Source organism: Biomphalaria glabrata, chromosome 10, assembly GCF_947242115.1.
Source record: "Biomphalaria glabrata chromosome 10, xgBioGlab47.1, whole genome shotgun sequence".
In the NCBI taxonomy this organism is placed as follows: domain Eukaryota; kingdom Metazoa; phylum Mollusca; class Gastropoda; family Planorbidae; genus Biomphalaria; species Biomphalaria glabrata.
In genome coordinates this window covers 29,505,175-29,525,528 of record NC_074720.1, presented here as the reverse complement: position 1 = coordinate 29,525,528, position 20,354 = coordinate 29,505,175, and the positions used below count along the sequence as shown (strand labels likewise).

Below are 20,354 nucleotides of genomic sequence, written 5' to 3'. Positions count from 1 at the left end.
TTAAGCAACAATCATTTTTATTATCACTGTCATTATTCTTTCAAGTAAACTTACTTGTAAAAATCAAAACTAACCAAAGAAATTAGAAGACAGCAAGTATTTGTGGGAAGTTGGTAGTAAGTTCAAATAGGATACTCATCTTGTCTCATGGATTTAGGATACTCATCTTGTCTCATGGGTTAGTAACTTGCTGCACAGAAAACAGGATATTAGAAAAAAAAAATGAATCAATATTGTTAGGTTGTTTTTTAGAATAAATACTTTATTACTTAAATTATTTTTGTAAAAATATCTTCAAAGGTTGTATTTCGTGCTACCAGACTATTTAGTGTCAATGGAGATATTGCTATTGATGACATAACTTTTATAAACTGTGAATATCCAGGTAAGTAAATTTACCTGTCAAAAAGAGTAAAGTTTCCCTTTCAAACCACTCAGCCACTGTGCCCCATATATATATATATATATATCAGAAAAGATTTGGAGATGTGGGCAAGGGGGGGCAGAAAGGTTTGAAAAGGAGATGGAAAGGTTTGAAAAGATGAGAATGAAGTTGATTTGAATAAAGGTGTTCAAAAGAGGGGACAAAGACAGTGGGATATGGCAGATAATGGGGACAAAGAAGCAAATGTGATGGGAGATGAAAAAAAAATGGAGGTGGTGAATGGGAAAGAAATAAAAGATTTGATAAGCACAATCAAGGCTTTAGTGAAACAGTATAATGGGGACAAAAGGTCTCTAAATGAAAAGTAAACATGTAGAAATTCTTTTGCCAACTTTCTTTTTATCTTTCAATGGAATGACTTCCATTATAATTTATATCGTTCACACTCACTTTGATCAGTGAATTCTAGTAGCTCTGAGTCTTGTTTTTTTTCTTCTATGTAACAGTTCTGTGCTAATATTAGAAGATATTATGTCATTGTTTGTTGTTTATGTTTTATGCGAAAGCAAAGAATCGGACGGAAATAAAAGTTAGTTACATATGTCTACCTTGATAAAGACAGTCTCGTTATTATCATTATTAATTAGAAACGTCTACAGTAATTTATTATTAATCTGTGACAACAGAACATGGTGTCAGATTTGGTGTTAGATTAGGTGTCAAATCTGGTGTCACATTGCTTTAAAGTGCTGGTAACAGGTAGATTTAGATCTAGTGGTTTCTAAATTGCTAAAAGTACATTTTATTTGTGGTGTCGTTAGTTCATGTTGTTAGATCTAGACATAGAATCTAGAATCTGTACGAATAATGGAATTATTCGATCCTCCTAAACCGTTGTCACTAGACGGTAATCTATCTGAAAGATGGAAAAAATGGAGACAAAGTTTTGAACTGTTTATGATCGCCACTGAAAAAAAAATCGAAGCCCGAGCCAGTGAAGAAAGCTTTATTGTTACACCTGATCGGTGAACCCGCTCGAGACATCTACAATACTTTTCAAGTATTTGAAGATGAGACTGTAGACAAAGTAATTGAAAGGTTTCAGAATCATTTCTTGCCTAAGTCCAACACTGTGTATGACAGATTTAAATTCTTTTCAAGAAAGCAGAAAGACGGAGAAACGTTTGAACAGTATTATACTGAGTTAAAGAATTTGGCAAAAGAATGCAAGTTTGACAACCTTCGAGATGAACTCATCAGAGATCAATTGGTATGTGGCATACAGTCGGATCAAGTGAGAGAGAGACTTCTGAGAGATGTAGACTTAACTTTAGAGAAAGCAGCAAGCATAATTCGTGCTGACGAGCATACCCAGAACCAAATGATAGATATGAAAGGACTACATGTGGATGCTGCTAATAAATTAAAGAAGACAGAAGATAGAAAGCCAGTCAAAACCTCACAGGAAAATATGGCAAAGAATCATGTAACAAGTATCATTAGAGATTGCAGATCTTGTGGTGGATCTCATGGAAAATACAATTGCCCAGCATTCAGACAGACATGCCTAAAATGTAAAAAGAGAAATCATTTCGCTGTAAAATGTCGTTCGAAACACTTCAAAGCTGTTGATTTACTGGAAGATGAAAGTCAGTCAAGCCAAGTAAATGAGTTGTGGTTTGAGGCAATTGGTACTGACAACAATGTCAAAGTTTGGATGGTTGATGTCAATATTATGGGAAAAATAGTCAAAATGAAGATTGACACAGAAGCACAAGCTAATGTGATATCAGAGTCAACGTGGAACAATTTAGAAACTGATACTCAGTTAAAGAATTCAAATACTACCCTACGAGCATTGGGGGATGAAGCATTAGAACATTTAAAGTGGGCGATGTAGAAGTTAAAGATGATCTGTACGTGACCAAGAAAAGTATAAATCCTATACTAGGTCTGAAGACATCTATTGCTTTAAAACTAATTGAGGCAAAGAGAAATGTCGAAGTACACAATGTCAAGCAACAAAATGAAGTTCCACGAGTGTTGATGAAAAAATATAATCAAGTATTCGAAGGACTCGGTACTTACAAAATGAAGCATCACATTAAACTGGCGTCAGATGCAAAACCAGTTATTCAATGTGCGCGCAGAGTTGCACCATCACTCTATGAAGAATTAAAAAGAAAACTCACACAAATGCAACAAGATGGAGTGATCACAGAAGTTGATGAACCAACAGAATGGGTTCATAACTTGGTTATAGCAAAGAAGAAAGATAATTCTTTGAGGTTGTGTTTAGATCCCCGAGAACTGAACAAATATATAATGAGAGAACATTTCACTATACCAACATTTGATCAAATCAATAGTTCACTGGGAGCAGCAAAAGTGTTTAGTATACTTGATCAAAAGGATGCATATTGGCAAGTTGAGTTGGATGAACCTAGCTCTTATTTATGTACATTCAATACTCCGTTTGGAAGATACAGATTCGTGAGAATGCCTTTTGGTATATCCTCAGCTAGTGAAGTATTACAGAAACGTGCTTATCAAGTATTCAGAGACATCCCAGGTGTACATATCATGTCAGATGACATGCTGATTGCAGCAATAGATGAAAAAGAACATGATCAAATTTTTGAAATGTTCTGGAGAGAGCTAGAAAGAACAATGTAAAGTTCAACAAGAACAAGATACAATATAAACTTTCTGGTGTTAATTATCTCGGAAGACAAATTGGAGCAGATGGTATTCGTCCAGATCCAGCTAAAATCAAAGCAATAATGGAGATGCCAGCACCAACAGATCAAACAGGAATTCAAAAACTGCTAGGGATGTTGAACTTTCTGTCAAGTTTCATTCCAAACATGTCAACAATTACCAGTCCATTGCGTGAATTGCTAAAGAAAGATGTATTGTGGCAGTGGAATGCAGAGCAAGAAAATGCTTTCCAACTAATAAAAAAAAACACTTAGTGAAGCTCCAGTTCTGCAATTGTTTAACCCTGAAAAGCCAGTTACTATTCAGTGTGACGCTTCTTCTAAAGGGTTGGGAGCATGTTTAATGCAAAAAGACAAACCAGTTGCGTATACGTCAAGATCATTGACAGAAACAGAGTGCAGATATGCACAAATAGAAAAGGAAATGTTAGCTATAGTGTTTGCAGCTGAACATTTTCACCATTATATTTTTGGAAGAACTGTGACTGTACAATCAGATCACAAACCTTTGCAAACTATTGTGACTAAGCCTTTACATAACATTTCACCAAGACTTCAGTTGATGATGTTAAGACTGTTGAGATATCAATTAACAGTAACTTACACTCCAGGTTCAAAAATGCAAATAGCTGATACGTTATCGCGTGCGTACATTAATGGTCAAGAACAATCAAATTCAAATGATGACATGGTTATGAGAATTCATAGCGCAACAGCACAGTTTCCGGGAAGTGATCAGAAGATTATTGAAATTAGAAGGAAAACTGAATCTAATGCTAAATTAAAACTTGTAATTAATTATGTCAGAGAAGGTTGGCCAAAGATAAAAACTCAAGTTCATGAAACAGTGAAAGTGTATTGGTCATTTAAAGATAGTATTCATGAAGAGAATGGAATATTGTTTTATGAGAACAGAATTATAATTCCTTCAAGTATGAGAAATGAAATTCTCGACAAGTTGCACATAGGTCATTTTGGTCTTGAGAAAACCAGATCCAAGGCAAAACAGAGTGTGTTTTGGCCAGGATTGTCCAAAGATATTTTTTCGACAATAATGAAATGCGCAACATGTGCAACATTCAAAAGAAATAATGTGAAGGAAAAATTGCTACCTCATGCTGTACCAGACAGACCATGGAAAAAGATTGCGACAGATTTGTTTGAATGGCGAAACAATGACTATTTGCTTGTTGTGGACTATTTCTCTAAATACCCTGAAATAAAACGACTGGAGAACAAAACAGCATAATGTGTTATCAGGGCAATGAAAGGTATTTTTGCTAGACATTGCATACCAGAAGAAATAGTGAGCGACAATATGCCATTCAATAGCTATCAATATAGCGAGTTTGCTTCTGATTGGGGTTTCAAGATAACAACATCAAGTCCCAGGTACCCTCAATCAAATGGACAAAGTGAGGTGTATGTTGGTATCATAAAGCAGATATTTAACAAAGCATACAAAAGTGGGAAAGATCCATATCTCGCTATGCTCGAGTATAGAAATACCCCAATAAGCGGACTGCTTTATTTGCCATCACAACTGCTGATTAGTAGAAGACTCAGGGACATCATTCCAACTGATTCCAAACTATTGAAACCATCGGTAGCTGAAAATGCAGAGACATTACTCAACGAACGACAGAGGAAAAGCAAAGTGAAATACGATTCAAAAGCAAGGTTACCTAAAGACTACTCTGTCGGGGAGAAGGTGAGAGTTCGTCTAGGACAAACATGGCAGAAAGCAGTCGTCATTAAAAAAAACATCCATCACCCAGATCTTACATCATAAAGACAAATGATGGGAAAACATACAGACGAAATCAACGGTTTTTAAACAAGACATCTCTGGGTACTATGACACAGACGAAGACAATGAACAGCAAACTGCTAGAACAAACGGAACAGACAATTATAAACCAACATCTAGAGAACTTGCTGTGCCGGTCAAGACAACCAGAAGTGGTCGAGTTGTCAAAATTCCTTGTAAATATAAGTATTAAGAACTTTAAAAGGAAGGATGTGATAATAGCTTCAAAAGGAAGGATGTGCTAATATTAGAAGATCTTTCGTCATTGTTTGTTGTTTATGTTTTATGCGAAAGCAAAGAATCAGACAGAAATAAAAGTTAGTTACATATGTCTACCTTGATAAAGACAGTCTCGTTATTATCATTATTAATTAGAAACGTCTACAGTAATTTATTATTAATCTGTGACAACAGAACAAGTTCAGTAGGACATCCCTTTCCTTCATTGAAATGGCCTGCATAACAATTCTCACTCACTCAGACACTTTTGGCAAGTGTAGTCTAGTAGCCCTAGTCTTACTTCTTCCATGCAATATATTGATAGGCTCAATTCTTTCCAATTCTTTTTTTTACCAATTAATTGTTGCTAATACCTGTCATCTCTGTATTGACTCTCTTTTACCCTCACTAGAACAGCCTGCAATATAATGCCACCACTTCTACAACCACATGTTTTGCCAGAACCTTTTTTTTTTTTGAATATACTGACCTGCATTTTCTTTTCACATACAGAAATATTTTGACCTGTGAATTCCAGTAGACTTTAGGGAAAATGTGTTTATACCATGATATTTTTCTGGTTCATCTTCTAGATCCAAGTCTTTAGCTGCTCTTTATACACAAACTTTTGTCTTGTATGTAACACACAGATACATGTCTACATGCTACTGTTTGTATTTTAAAAAAGACAGCTATTCAGACTTTTCTTTAAAAAAAAAAGCAACCATTTGCACTATTAAACATTTGTATTTCTTATCTTCTTTTATCTTGTAAAATACAGACGTTACTTCAAAAAAGATGATTAGGTCCTATGCGTCATACATCTAGTCATGCATATTAACTAATGACTTAAATTCTGCCAATTCATTGGTTTTCTTGAAAACCTATGGAAGAAAAGATTGATTTGGGAAATATGACTAATGATCCTTTTAAATATATAAAGAGCTTAGTTGTTCTAAGAAAGTAATAACATTAAAAGTTTTGTATTTTTTTGGCACTCCCATTTGGGAAAATTAGTGATGAATGAATGTCAGCTAAGGCTTTGGCTTAGATCTATATTTATAGGTTGTGCACTTTTAGTGCTGTTATAGACTATACTTGTGCAAGGCAGTTAGCTGCAGCAGTAAATGCTATTTATTTATTTTGTATTGTAGCACCACAAGCTAGTTGCCCTGCTGGACAGTTTACTTGCCAAAGAAAGGCATGTATAGACTACAGCCATGTTTGTGACTTTTCTGATGACTGTGGGGATGGCAGTGATGAACAGAATTGTGGTTAGTACTTATGAGTGCATAAATATTTGGTAGAAATAATGTATCTACCTAAATGAAATCATAAGACCATGTTTCAATATCATTGACTGATTCCAGCTGCTTATCCACTGCTTACTGATTTTGAGTACAGCTACGGGGCTTGGATACAAGATAAAACAGATTCTTTTGATTGGATTCGACGCCAAGGAGCAACAGGGACTTCAGATGCCGGACCAACACGTGATCATACTAGGGGAACAGTGAGAGGTCAGTTTTACATGTTATGATATCGAACAAGTTTTAACTATAAAAAAATAATTTGTTGAAAATAATGTTTTTTGAGAATTAGTTCTAAATCTATTCTTATATTTGTACTTCAGGTCACTATGCCTACTTTGACACTTCATCCCCTAAAGTTACAGGGCAAAGAGCCAGACTACTAAGTCCCCTAGTATCTGCTACATCAAATAAGAAAAGATCTACCTCTTCCTGTCAGGTGATTGATTTGTGGTATTAATGAATTCTTTAGAGTTTTACATTCTATATGATAATAAAACAAACAAATTAAACGATCAATGATATAACAATTACCCTTGTTTTTATTTTAGATGAGATTTTTCTATCACATGTATGGATCAACCATTGGCCAACTTAACATTTATACCCGAACAAATACTAATGGACCTTTGAAAACAATGTTTACAAGAAGCTTGAACCAAGGTGACAGGTGGATTAGACAAGATCTACCCCTCGCAGAGACTGCTGATTTCCAGGTAAATATTAATTGTACAATACATTGAAGCTTTATTTTAGAAGAAAATAATTATTTTTCTAAATTTTGGTTGTTAATCCTTTGATCTACATATAATTTCAGATCATAATTGAAGCTGTTGTTGGTGTCAGTTATTTTGGTGGTATTGCTGTTGATGACATTTCATTGACAGATGGATGCAGGCTAAGTGTGAATAGTAAGTAGATTATTTTCTTTAATTTCCATATTTTGTATTTATTATCTTTGTTGCTTGTCAAACATTGTTTTTACTAACTTGTGTTTATGTTTTATTTAGACATTCTACCTACTGGACTTCCTCCTGCTTGTCAAACATTGTTTGTACTAACTTGTGTTTATGTTTTATTTAGACATTCTACCTACTGGACTTCCTCCTTCCTCCACTTCACTTTCACCTTGTGGATCAAACTTCCGATGTGGTGATGGCCAATGCATTCCACAAAGTTCCGTTTGTAATTATGTCTTGGATTGTATTGATGCATCAGACGAAGTCAATTGTGGTAAGATCAAATTGCAAGATGAAATGTGAGAGAAGAACTCATGTGAGAATGAAAATCAGCTGTGAGAATGAAAATCAGCTGTGCTCATCCTTTCTTTATTAATTAGCATGCAAGGTTTCAGCCTGAGACTTTGATGACTGGATATTCAGTCCAAACAATATAAAAAAATAGATATGTCTAACATCTCCAGGTAGAGAACATTAATACTCCCTCCATTTTACACCTCTCCCATTTGGACAGACCCTGGAAAAATATTGGACACATTATTTTTATATACTTGGAAGCTATACATCAGAGTTGGCAATTTGTTGTGTTTTGAGCCTGTCCCAACATTCGCCTCCTCATGTTCAATGAGAGCCCAGGGTGTATATATAAATAAATAAATAAATATATATATATATATCAGGATAAGAGACAAAGAGAAGATAGACAGCTAGGATGTTTCCAACTCATTAACCTCTAATATACCATTTTATATATAACAAAGATAATGATGTTGTTGCATTGTCTCTGTTTAAAAGTCTTGGACATTTTCGGGTTATTACTATCCAATAACAAATATCTAGCTTAACAACTTGGCTGTGCATTTGTTTAAATTTGTATTTAAATGTAGTGGATGACTTTATGGAATTATTGATAATTCTTGACACTTAATCTCAAGACAATGACCACCTGCCTGTCAATTTAGGATTTGTTATTGCCACCAAAACTGGCCCGAGTTACAAACTCACTTTGGGCAGTATCTGTATGTAACTGAAAACTGGTCTATGTAAATATATTTTTTGACTATATACAAGATCAAAACCTTTGTTTGTCTTTAAAAAACGTGTCCTTTGATAGGCTTTAATTGTTAGTAATATAGTATTTGTTTCTGTTTCATCTTTGATTTGAACCCTTTGCTAATTTACTTGGTACTTGGTAGTGGTTCAGGATTCTGTTTCACTGAAATTATCCACACATAGTCTTGTAGTGTTGCTATTTCATGTTTTGATTTTAACTTGTTTTATAGCTTGTTTTATAGCTAAAATACAGTAGCTATAGTTACCAATAATTGTTTCTTTTGTTCAGGAAACTGTAATTTTGAAAGCAATCTATGTGGCTGGACAGACAACAGTGTTGGTATATTTAGATGGATGAATGTCTCAGTTTCAGCTGTGACTGGTCTGTTACCTAACTCAGACACAACATTCCCTGCTACTAATCAAGGTTTGCTCAGTTCTTTTTTATTTCTCATGTCAATTTTAATTGGTACCTAAAATGATTTAAACACTTTATCAATGCTGTAAATTAAAATTCACTTCTTAGGTCATTACGTAGCTGTACGTCCAGGTCCTGGATTGACTGTTACTGGTGCTTTATTGATATCTCCTCAATTAAAAGCAACTGGACCTGACTGCAGGATAACTTTCAATTATTACATGAATGGTGATGGTTCAGGTAAAGGTGAAACAACTATTAGGAATTCTACAAGCAATGGTCATTCATTGGTTTTGTAACTTGAAATATTATGAAAGTATTTTTTTTTTAATGATTAATAGATCCTAGTTTTAAATAACTAGACAAAACGAAATTAACTATAGATAACCTAGGTTTGAGGAAAGATATTATAGAAGATACAAATTTAAACTGAAACAACAACACTTTCTTTCCAACATAAGTTGACTTTGAATAATTCAGATAAGAAATAAAAAGTCTGTAATTGTATTTCTTTCACCTATTTTAAAGACTTAAGAATGCAATGACCTTGAGCTGCTGACCCCTTCTATGTTTTAATGACCACCTTTAGCATAAATGTAGGCCATAGATACCATAAATATATATCATTGCTTTACCAAAATGAAAAGTACCTTTATGCAAAATATTAATGCATGGAAATAGAACAAGACTATTTTACTAAGAGAATTAGATGAATTACAAAAATGGGAATCAAATTGGAGCATGTCTTTCACCCAGAAAAATGTCAGCTATTAAGAGTAACGAAAAAACAAAAACAAATTAATTCCACTTATCTTATTCATGGTAAACCAGTAACACAGACGAAAAACGCAAAATACCTAGGTGTTATAATAAATAAAAAACTGTCATGGAATCCCCATATTGATGAAACTATCAAAAAATCAAACAAAGCATTAGGGTTTATTAAAAGAAATGTCTATAAATCAAATAAGAACATAAAATTAAAATGTTATTTAACCTTGGTTAGGCCAATAATAGAATATGCATCCTCTGTTTGGGACCACTCAACTCAAGAAAACATTAAGAAACTGGAACAGACACAAAATAGAGCAGTGAGATTCATAACAAACAAATATTCACATTTGACTAGAGTAACACCTTTAGTAAAATCACTAAATTTAGAAAGCCTTCAGGATAGAAGACTTAAAAGTAAAGTAGCAATTATACATAAAACACTGAACCATAATCTTCAAATACAAAAAAAAAATTAATAAAATACTCTGAAAGACACAAAGATAAAGGCACATTCCTCGTCCCATATGCTAGGACAAATTTGTAGGCCTACAAATGCTCCTTCTTCCCTAGCACTATTAGAGCATGGAATGGGTTGCCTGAGCTAGCCAGGAAAACCAGCGACTTGGCAGAATTTATGTCATTGGTTAATACGCATGACTAAATGCATGACGCATAGGACGTAATCATCTTTTTTGAAGTTATGTCTGTATCATTTAAGATAAGATAAGAATGTAGATCATGAAATAGTCTGGAACGATACAAAAAAAAGCAATAATACTATTTCTAGGTAACCTGGCCATACTACTCCAGAATTCTATTTATACTGCTACTAATAGAGCCACTACTCTATGGACTGTCAATTCTTTGTCATCCTCAAGCTGGACCACATACTCTGTAGACATTGGTCAAGTTCCAAATGGCTATCAGGTATACCCGGTACTCTGTTTTAACATTATAATTAGTTAAACAAGAATGTATGTCTCATCTTAACTAGTCCAACATTGGAGCATTCACCTAACTAGTTGGTACTACCTTATAGTATAAGCACTCCACTACCTATAAAATGCTTCCAAAGATATGTGTCTCACATAGCCTCTGAGAACCAGTCTAATTTTGGGCCTTTACAGCTCAGCATAACTGTTACCATGGCAGAAGTGGCAAAGGGAAAACAACTGGTGCCTATACCAGAAATCTTACATGAGCTCAAATAAAAAGTTACAAAGCCTTGACATTGTCTTTTGTTGCAATAAATCCTGCAGTTTTTGTTGCTTTTAACATTTATTGACATACTTCACTACTTCAGGTGCTAAAAAGTTTCTGCTCTTTTGTGTGGGTTTTATATCTATTTCAACCAAATTTTGACAGTTTCCTTACATTTTAGACTAATGAAATTGAATGAGAGAAAAAAAAACATCTCCACTTTTATTGTATTAATTCTAAAAACTCTATGAATTAATATAAGCAAATGTCTGTATTGATTCAGGTTCTTATCCAAAGCACTCCAGTGAATGGTTATTCCTATGCTGTAGCTATTGATGACATAAAATTTCTTGGATGTCAACTCAACACAACATTTAACTTAAAACCCACAGGTAAATGTTTTGTTTTGTACTTGTACATCTATGACACATCCCTTGAAAGAAATGAACTGAAGATGCCTCTATAAATACTTAGATCCTAAAATGTACAACCACTACAGTCATGCTACAATGTTCCACTTGTCTTGAACTAATACATGTTAGACCACTTTCCTTAAGCAGGTCTGTGTTTAAGAAAGCTACTAAAATTCACCTTGAATAGTTTGATAATAAGTTATTCTTGTTTTTGAATTGTTCTATTTAGTTATTCTGATTTTAATTAATGCTTTAAAAAAAACAACATATTTTGAACCCAAGCAAAAAATTCATTGAAAAATATTTTTTTTTACAGTTCCTACTACTAAGAATAATTATCTTTATTGGAATGTATGATATTTTTTATAGTTAAAGTATTCTGTGATCAGTGTTTTGCTGGGTCTTTAATGCCTATTTGTAAGTAATATCTGATTACTAGTACATGAATGGACTAACTTCTCAGCTGTATAAATAGTTTATGATTGGATGGAAGTCTCTTAGTACATCAGCTATAAACCTGACTTCTGCTGGGCAAAGTAAATGTAGTTGGTCATTGTGCTGTCTACACATAACCATTGGTTCAGAAATAGTTGAACTTAATAGCGTCTTGGTTTTTATTATTTTTACTACAGTTGCTATTCAAGTCTGCTTTTGTGATGGGTAAGGCTATGTAATGACACCTATTGACATTCCAGCCTCTTGTATTTTTCCAGTTTGACGTAAATCAAGCAGGCTCACATGTTGTAAAATAATAGATATCCTGTGTAGTTGTCATCTTGAATCTAATTAATTATTTCTAAAATAAACAATTTACAATAACACAAAAATACTGACAAATATTCTATGAAATTAACTTTCTGATTCATCTGCTAGTTCTGGATTGTACATTTACTGGTGGAGATTTCTGTGGCTACTTTGAGTCCAGAACTGATGATTTTGACTGGACACTGACTAACCATGCCACACCATCTCTAAACACTGGTCCATCTGGTGACCACACCACAGGTCATGACTACTACATTTACATTGAGTCTTCCTCACCACAAAAGTTTGGAGATAGAGCTGTCCTGATTTCTGCACTCATGGCACCTACAAGTATGTCCCATATTTTAAAACTTTATTTTATTATATTACTTCTTTTAGAAGCTTTAAGCTTTGCATCCTAGTTTAATGATATCAGTTTAGTTTCACGTTTTAGTTTCATGTTTTAGTTTCACAATTTAGTTTCACAATTTAGTTTCACAGTTTCCTCATGTTATACTTTTTGTGATTAAGCTTTTTTGCATCAAATTAAATACTCCTGGTTGCTAATGGACTTGAGTCCCACACTCTGTTTTATTCTAACTTAACAATGATGTCTTTAAACAGTGTCTCCAAGTTTCAATACCAGTTTGTTGTTTTCTTTTCCTCAATAGATTATGCTTGGTTTTTATGTTGTGCAGGTATCCATATGTGCCTGAAGTTTTGGTACCACATGTTTGGTGCTGATATTGACACTCTGAATGTCTACCTTATCAATGGTGCTAACTATTCTCGAATCTGGACAAGATCAGGTTCTCATGGCAATGTGTGGAGACAAGGAGAGGCTCCTGTTTTTTCTACTCAAAACTATCAGGCAAGTTAAAAACATGGCACATCTCTTTGAGTTTCTTCACTATGAGTGGTCTCTCTTACATTTATTCAAATTGTTTTGTTTGTTTCATGTTATAATTTCTTATTTTTAGATTTCCTTTGAAGGTACAGTGGGTCATGGATATGGTGGTGACATTGCATTAGATGATATTTCTCTAATAAATGGATCATGTTCACCTCAAGGTTTGTATCTCATTATTGAATTTTTGGTCTAAAATCTACATAGTAAGCAATAGCTTCTTGTAGCAGTTAGACATAAAAAAATGTTAAGAATTTTCTTTTGGCAGATATGTGTGATTTTGAAATAGACCTGTGTGAGTATACACAAATAGAATTTAAAGATGTTTTTGACTGGACAAGATGGGCTAACAAGACAGCCTCAAATGGTACTGGACCAGCTACAGATCATACCACTAATAATGGATATGGTTAGTAAATAATCTTATAAGTTCTTATATCAGCCATAAGTTATTGAAAGTTTAGCTTATTAATAAAGTTTAGTCCATAAAACAAAAAAAATTCAACCTTAAATATTTTTCTTTTTATATCTTATACTGAGATCATAAAAATTAACTTTAGATGATGGTGACAATACACATCAAATCAGTTTCTATTTAGGTAGATTGACAAGAGCAGGTGTTGCATTGAAAGTGTCTTAGAATCATGATCTATTTTCAGATAAAATTATCTTGTTTAAGTGTTGGTTGAATGGTACACCACTGCTTGAAAAACATTTATTTATAAATTCTGATATGCTAGCACTATAAATAACCTTTTGGGCAGTCTTTAAACAATGGATAATATATTCTCTCCTTTTTTCAGTCAGTAAAACTTTAGATAAATGACAATGCTTACTGTTCTATGACATTATATGTCTTGAGAGATGATCCCCTTTGCAACTAAAGAGGCCAATCCTTGATAGATTTAATCACCAGGTGCTGTTGCACTTTCACCCTTCTTTCTACTTTTGGTGTGTATGCCATCTGCCATCCAGCACCCTTCGTTTGAGCTTGCTCTCCATGTGGATCTATCCAGTGCCTCTTTTTACCAACTCTTAGTGTTGATTTTGAAGAGCTTCATGTTGCGTTTGCATACATCCTATTAGATCACCATTTCAAAATGTCTTGTGAAAGTTGACCTTGTGGCACTCTATGAACTGACCAACAAGTCACAACAGCACAGATGTCATTGCACTCCACTTTTCGCAGCACTTCCATTATTGGTTATTTTATTTGCCACCTTATTTAAAAAATCCGCCTTAAGCTAGCTATAACTAATTTTAAAAGTATTTTGCATTTATAGCTCAAAAACATTTACTGTCCTTTTGATTTTGGTTACTACTTTCATTATGCATATTGTACATATGTTTTATACTTTGAAAACTAAATATTTACCTTTATTTCATTTTAATCTGATCATAACCTAAATATTTCTTATATTTTGCATGCCTCTGAAAAAGGCTTACTTAAGTCGATGTTAATTAATTTATTTGAAAAAATATTTTGTCAATATTGATTTTTTGTTTCCTTACTTACTTACAATGGTATTCAATTGTGCATAATTTTATAACTATGTTCATGAGGATTCTAAGCTAAGGTCTTCAAATTGAAAACTTGTCCATTCTGTCCATTGATTTATAGCTTATTGACATTTAATGAACTAGCTATTTATACTTAAAAGCATTAGAGCATAGTATTGTTGCCTGAATCAGCCAGGAAGACCTATGATTTATCAGAATTTAAGTCTCTAATTAACATGCATGACTAGATGAACACATGAATACTCAAAAAACATAAGTATCTTCTATTTTGATGGAACACCCGTAATTTATAAGATAAAATACTGAACACTTTATATAATAATCCAATAAGAATAACAGGATCTATAAGTCATTCAGTTTAATAAAATGAAGGTTAATTGTTTCTTTCCATTGTTCTTTTTCCTTAGGGAACTACTTGCACATTGGTCCATTAGGAAGAACTAGTGGGGATAATGCTCAGTTGCTTGGACCTGAGATTGCAGCTTATGGTCTCTCTCACTGTGTTTACTTCTGGTTTCACATGTATGGTGCAAACATAGGTACTCTAAATGTTATTGCTAGGACACAATTCAAAGATGTAACTATCTGGACTAGAAGTGGTCAGCTAGGGGATTTCTGGTCTCAAGGAAGAGCTACAATTGATGGCAGTCTAGGCACATTCCATGTCAGTAACTATTTGGTTACATTCTGTTGTAAAACATCTTTCCTTGGACTCTGTTAGCTTCACTTCTTGGCACTAAAAAAAATGTTATGTTGTTTTATTATTTTCTTTCAATAACTTGTTCTCATGTAAAAGCTATTCTCTTTAGGTGTAGAAATTACACCCCCCTTTGAGAATCATGAGACAGAAAATACATTTCTTCTATGTTAACATTTTCTAAAATTCTTCTTCTTTAATCTGTACTTTCATATTGGTTGTGTAGTTCTTAAATGTTTTTAAAAAAATTTTTTTAAGTTTCACCTAACACTGTCTTATTTATAAATGTATGCTTATTTAACATTAACAAAACAACAGATTTAAACAAATCTTATTTAGAATTAATGGATGCAATCTTAAATCCTTATATGTACACTTAAAAACACAACAACCTAATTATTAAGAGGTAACTTGGAATTGTGACATGGTTAACTAAGAATTTCATATGAACAATTATAGGACAAACTCTTATTTCCTACTTGATTGTCTTACAATCAACATATCAAATGCTTGGTCAATATTGTACAATTTCAGGTTATTTTTGAAGGTGTAATAGGCACAGGTTATCAAGGTGATATAGGTTTAGATGACATAAGGCTAGTGGACGGGGCCTGTCCTCACATTGGTAGTTGTGACTTTGAATATGACATGTGTGGCATGTATAACAGTTATGGTAATGACAAATTTGACTGGCTGAGAAATGCAGGTTCAACCTCCACATCCAACACAGGACCACCAGCAGATCACACAACAAACTCTGGCCAAGGTATGGTGTTGCACATCGTAAAGCTGCATCGTATATAGTGTTGTATCTTTGTCAATACAATTAAACATAATTTTAGTTTTATATTAAAGCTCTCTGAAATTCATTTCATGATAGATTGACAAAAAAATCATTTCCATTTTTGTTTAAAATGTGTGGTTGGTCTTGCATTTTAGGCTATTACATGTACACTGAATCCAGCAATCAGAGGCTTGGTGATAAAGCTTGGCTGATCACAGATATTATTCCAGCTACTAGGGCTTCCTGCCTTACATTCTGGTATTACATGTATGGTTCAGGTTGGTAGTCATTGACATACTAGACCCTGCTGAGTACCTAGCTATAACATCATGTTATTACATTATTAGTTTCTTTCATTTATATTTTTAAAATAGATTTTGGAACAAGTAGAGTATATATATATATATTATGTCAAGTTAAAATATAGAACATGTGGAGTATATATACATATTATGTCAAGTTGAAATATGGAACATGTAGAGTATATAAATATTATGTCAAGTTGAAATATGGAACATGCAGAGTATATATATATATATATGTTTTATGTCAAGTTAAAATATGGAGGTCGAGAGTGGTTTTTTTTTTAGTTGTTAAATAAATTTCAGCAGTTCTGTATCCTCATGTAATGTAACTTGACTTCAAAATGAATAAACCAAAAACAAGAATGAAAATTCTGAACACTTTAATTAAAAATCCAATAGGAATAACTGGTCCAATAGAATCAGGGATTGAAATTGCACAAATAGCTTTAAGCCAAATGAAACTATTCATATAATGTGTGAACTCAACTCCATTTCTAGATGTTTACTCATTTTTGAAATACTTTCTTGAAACTCAAGTGTCTGTGAGACCTTTTGAGACAAGGATGTGATGTAAAAAGCTTAGTTTATGTTCTCCTGTAGATATAGACATATATATCTTGTTGAGTTTAGATTATTGTCCACTTTGCAGTCCATTGAGATTATGTCTGTAGAGATAAATGTTTACTAATAGAGATACTAAACTATAGATGAGATAATAAAATGTGTCTAGTCCATGACATATAAACATATATATGCCTTTTTTAGATGTTGGAACATTGAGAGTGTATCTGAGCCAGTCCAACAATGTATCTTCTGCTCTCTCTATTTGGCAACTTACTGGTAATCAGGGAGCAGAGTGGAAACCAGTACAGTTAGCTTTGTCTAGTCCTGTAGATTATCAGGTCAGTCCAGGTCACTAACATTCTATTTGTATGTACTTTTACCAATATTGAACTCTGTTACTGTTACCATTTTCTTAGCTTATTATCTCAGATCATCTCTTTATTTATGTTCCCCTAAATCCTTGCACTGAAGATCATATTTGTTGGTGAACAAGGCAGTGGTTACCTAGGAGACATTGCTATAGATGATTTGTTGATCAGTGATGGCCCCTGTGTCAACCTCACGACACCATCACCAACAGATGTTACTGGTGCCTCCGCAGTGACTAATGGTATGATCTGTAGTTAATATTTTAAAAGTTCATTGTTTATAATATATTTTAGTTGAATGTATATGCTGTAAAAATATTATTTGTTACTTTATATTCAATGATAGCTCCAAGCCAGTGGGATTGTAACTTTGATGCAAATAATATCTGTTCATGGCACCAGGATACAACAGATAAATTTGACTGGACAGTCCACAAGGGAATGACAGACTCTTATAACACTGGACCCAATGGAGATCACACCTCGGGGCAAGGTGATTACAAGATAAAAATGTGAAAAATATAAGCAGTATCTCATGTGTTTTTTGTAACTTTAACAATATTTTTTTTTTACTGTACTTCCCTGATGCATATTCCAAAGTTGTTATTCAGTGTTCATTGTTCTCTTTAGGTTATTATATATATACTGAAAGTTCTGGTAGACAGACAAATGATACTGCAAGAATTTATAGCGATGTTATTACATTGCAACCTGCAGGATTATGTGTGAGATTTTGGTATAATATGTATGGAAGTGATAGTGGCACTCTAAACCTGTATGCCAAACAAGATGGTAAGTGTATTCTATCTATCTCTGTAAAAGTTAATGTGATCAGTCTAAAATTATAGATCTACCAATGTAAACATTTGCTTAACAAACATTTTTTTGGCAGGAGAACTTGGACCAGTTTTATGGAAAAGAGTTGGTGAACAAGGTCAATCCTGGAAACTTGGTTTTGTGCATATTTTAGAATATGGTGGACAGATACAGGTCAGTGGCTTTTTTTTTGTAAACTTAATTGTCCTGTGGAGAAGATAGACTTTTATTCATTAAGAATGTGGTGATATTTTGATATAAAAAAGGCACTCATTTATTTAGCATAAGTACTTTTTAAAAATGTTGTATAGTCCACTTTAAATACTTTTTCCATTTCTATGAGATCTGTAAACATTGAATCTATTTAATTTACAGTTGGTCTTTGAAGGCGTTCTAACTGCTGGTTACATGGGAGATATGGCACTGGATGATATTACTGTTACTGATGGATATTGTATAGAATATGGAGGTATGTGTGAAATTAATTTGTCATAATGTGAGTTTTTTGGCATTTATTTCCATACCATATGTCTTGTCTATGCACATCACCAAGTCAGCTTGTTCTGTCCCTGCTTAGCCAGCTATGTCATCAGCAAAGCGCAAGTTAGTAATTCTTCTTCCTCCAACGCTTACAGGTACTTTCATAGCCCTCTTGCATTATCCTTTCAAGGAAGATATTTAAATTGAAAAGAGTAGGTGAGAGTAGGCAGCCCTGTCCAACTGTGGTTTTAAACCAGTCCTCAATGTTATTGTTGAAGTACACCACACTAGTGGCCTCCTTGTAGAAGTTCAGGATTACTTTTATTATGTTTTTATTTATGTTGTACTTTTTCATTGTCACCCAGAGTGCCCCATGCCATACTCTTGTCGAAAGCTTTATTGAAATTAATAACCATTACTACATGATAAAAACTCTTTTGTAGCATGTTGACTAGATTAAGTTAAGAAAAATTACTTTTATCTTATGTAGGTCAGTGTGATTTTGAGTCCTATGACCTTTGTGGGTACACACAAGATTCAACGGATGACTTTGACTGGATAAGAACTCAGGGTCCCACTCCTGATAATAACACCGGACCTACACAAGATCATACATATGGAACACCGCTAGGTGAGAGGATATGCCTCTTAACACATGAACATTTTTTACGAACGCTTAAATAATTTTAAGCAGTCTTTTACTAAATTTTTTAACTTAGTTTAAATAAAGTTAACCTAAAACATAAATTTACAGCAAGCTATAATATATTAGAAATTGATCTTTTGATTAGCATAAAAGAAAATTGCAATGCTTTGTTATTAGCTTATAAAACTATTACAAAAAGCTCTTTAGAAACACAAATTAGTATATGAAAACTGTTGAGCTCATTTGTATACCTCTCTACCATATTCTATATAAAAATGTACATTTTCAAAAGAAATGTTTGTTTATGTTCCAAGGTTTTTATCTGTATACAAGCTCTGCACCACCACATAATAGAGGTGAGAAAGCCAGACTGATTAGCCCTACCATGATGCCTACAAGTGCACAGTGCCTGACCTTCTATTATAATATGTTTGGTCAAACTATGGGAACTTTAAACATTTATCTCAAAAGTTTGAGTGGATTGTCCAGTCTTGTGTGGTCGACTAGTGGTCAACTACTAATTGATTGGCTTCCAGCACAGGTCACATTAAGCAATCCAGTCAACTTTCAGGTTTGCTATCTTAGAAGTTGTTTGCAGACATTAAATAATTCATATGAATTAGACTGTCTTAAAAGCATTAATAATAATAAGACATAGTCTGAAGCCTAAGGACAAGGGCAGAATTTTTGAGGCATTCAGACTATATATTTTGGCACAGATAAAGCTGTTGCCAGCTGGAGATTTAAAAGATCTATTTCATCATTTGCATCTGTTCTTGGCGGTAGATTTTCTTTGGGTAAACAATATTAAACAACATTATGATCACTGTCCTGCTTTAGAATCAGTCAGTGTGTATATAAATGTATTTCCAGCTTGTGTTTGAAGGTGTCTTAGGAGGCTTGACAAGTGACATGGCTATAGATGATATATCTTTCAAACCTGGACCTTGTAAGCCAGCAGCCACTTGTGACTTTGAAGATGGTCCATGCCTTTTTTTTAATACACCAACTGGAGATGACTTTGATTGGGAGGTACATACAGGATTTGATCATACACTTCAAACACAGAATGGTGAGTTCTGTGAAAAATGTAACTATATTTTTTTCTACCAAATCATGGTGTTATTCTTAAAATACATTATACAATCAAGACTTTGGTAGCCAAGCTGTTCACCATTTGTTAGTCATTTTGTTACAGAAACAAGATTAATTTAGTATGACCTGTTGCTAGACATAACCTCCACTAGGCTTTGAAAGGAAC

At 33.6% G+C, this 20,354-nt stretch overlaps 1 protein-coding gene across 2 annotated transcripts in view; it reads left to right on the top strand.

Annotated features, from left to right (window-relative positions):
- LOC106054424 (MAM and LDL-receptor class A domain-containing protein 1-like) overlaps nt 1-20,354 on the top strand; it is a 72,267-nt gene that overhangs the window by 32,715 nt on the left and 19,198 nt on the right. For both annotated transcript variants that reach the window (XM_056044468.1, XM_056044469.1), the window contains exons 44-70: nt 301-385; nt 6,289-6,408; nt 6,505-6,654; nt 6,768-6,883; nt 6,996-7,160; nt 7,262-7,355; nt 7,528-7,677; nt 8,746-8,883; nt 8,983-9,114; nt 10,436-10,575; nt 11,132-11,240; nt 12,135-12,356; nt 12,704-12,876; nt 12,986-13,076; nt 13,181-13,321; nt 14,841-15,097; nt 15,665-15,896; nt 16,070-16,192; nt 16,985-17,121; nt 17,255-17,393; nt 17,498-17,644; nt 17,782-17,943; nt 18,044-18,141; nt 18,343-18,436; nt 18,938-19,078; nt 19,408-19,664; nt 19,967-20,165. In XM_056044468.1, the coding sequence (XP_055900443.1) occupies nt 301-385; nt 6,289-6,408; nt 6,505-6,654; nt 6,768-6,883; nt 6,996-7,160; nt 7,262-7,355; nt 7,528-7,677; nt 8,746-8,883; nt 8,983-9,114; nt 10,436-10,575; nt 11,132-11,240; nt 12,135-12,356; nt 12,704-12,876; nt 12,986-13,076; nt 13,181-13,321; nt 14,841-15,097; nt 15,665-15,896; nt 16,070-16,192; nt 16,985-17,121; nt 17,255-17,393; nt 17,498-17,644; nt 17,782-17,943; nt 18,044-18,141; nt 18,343-18,436; nt 18,938-19,078; nt 19,408-19,664; nt 19,967-20,165 (4,012 nt within the window). The remainder of the gene's footprint in view (nt 1-300; nt 386-6,288; nt 6,409-6,504; nt 6,655-6,767; nt 6,884-6,995; nt 7,161-7,261; nt 7,356-7,527; nt 7,678-8,745; nt 8,884-8,982; nt 9,115-10,435; nt 10,576-11,131; nt 11,241-12,134; nt 12,357-12,703; nt 12,877-12,985; nt 13,077-13,180; nt 13,322-14,840; nt 15,098-15,664; nt 15,897-16,069; nt 16,193-16,984; nt 17,122-17,254; nt 17,394-17,497; nt 17,645-17,781; nt 17,944-18,043; nt 18,142-18,342; nt 18,437-18,937; nt 19,079-19,407; nt 19,665-19,966; nt 20,166-20,354) is intronic.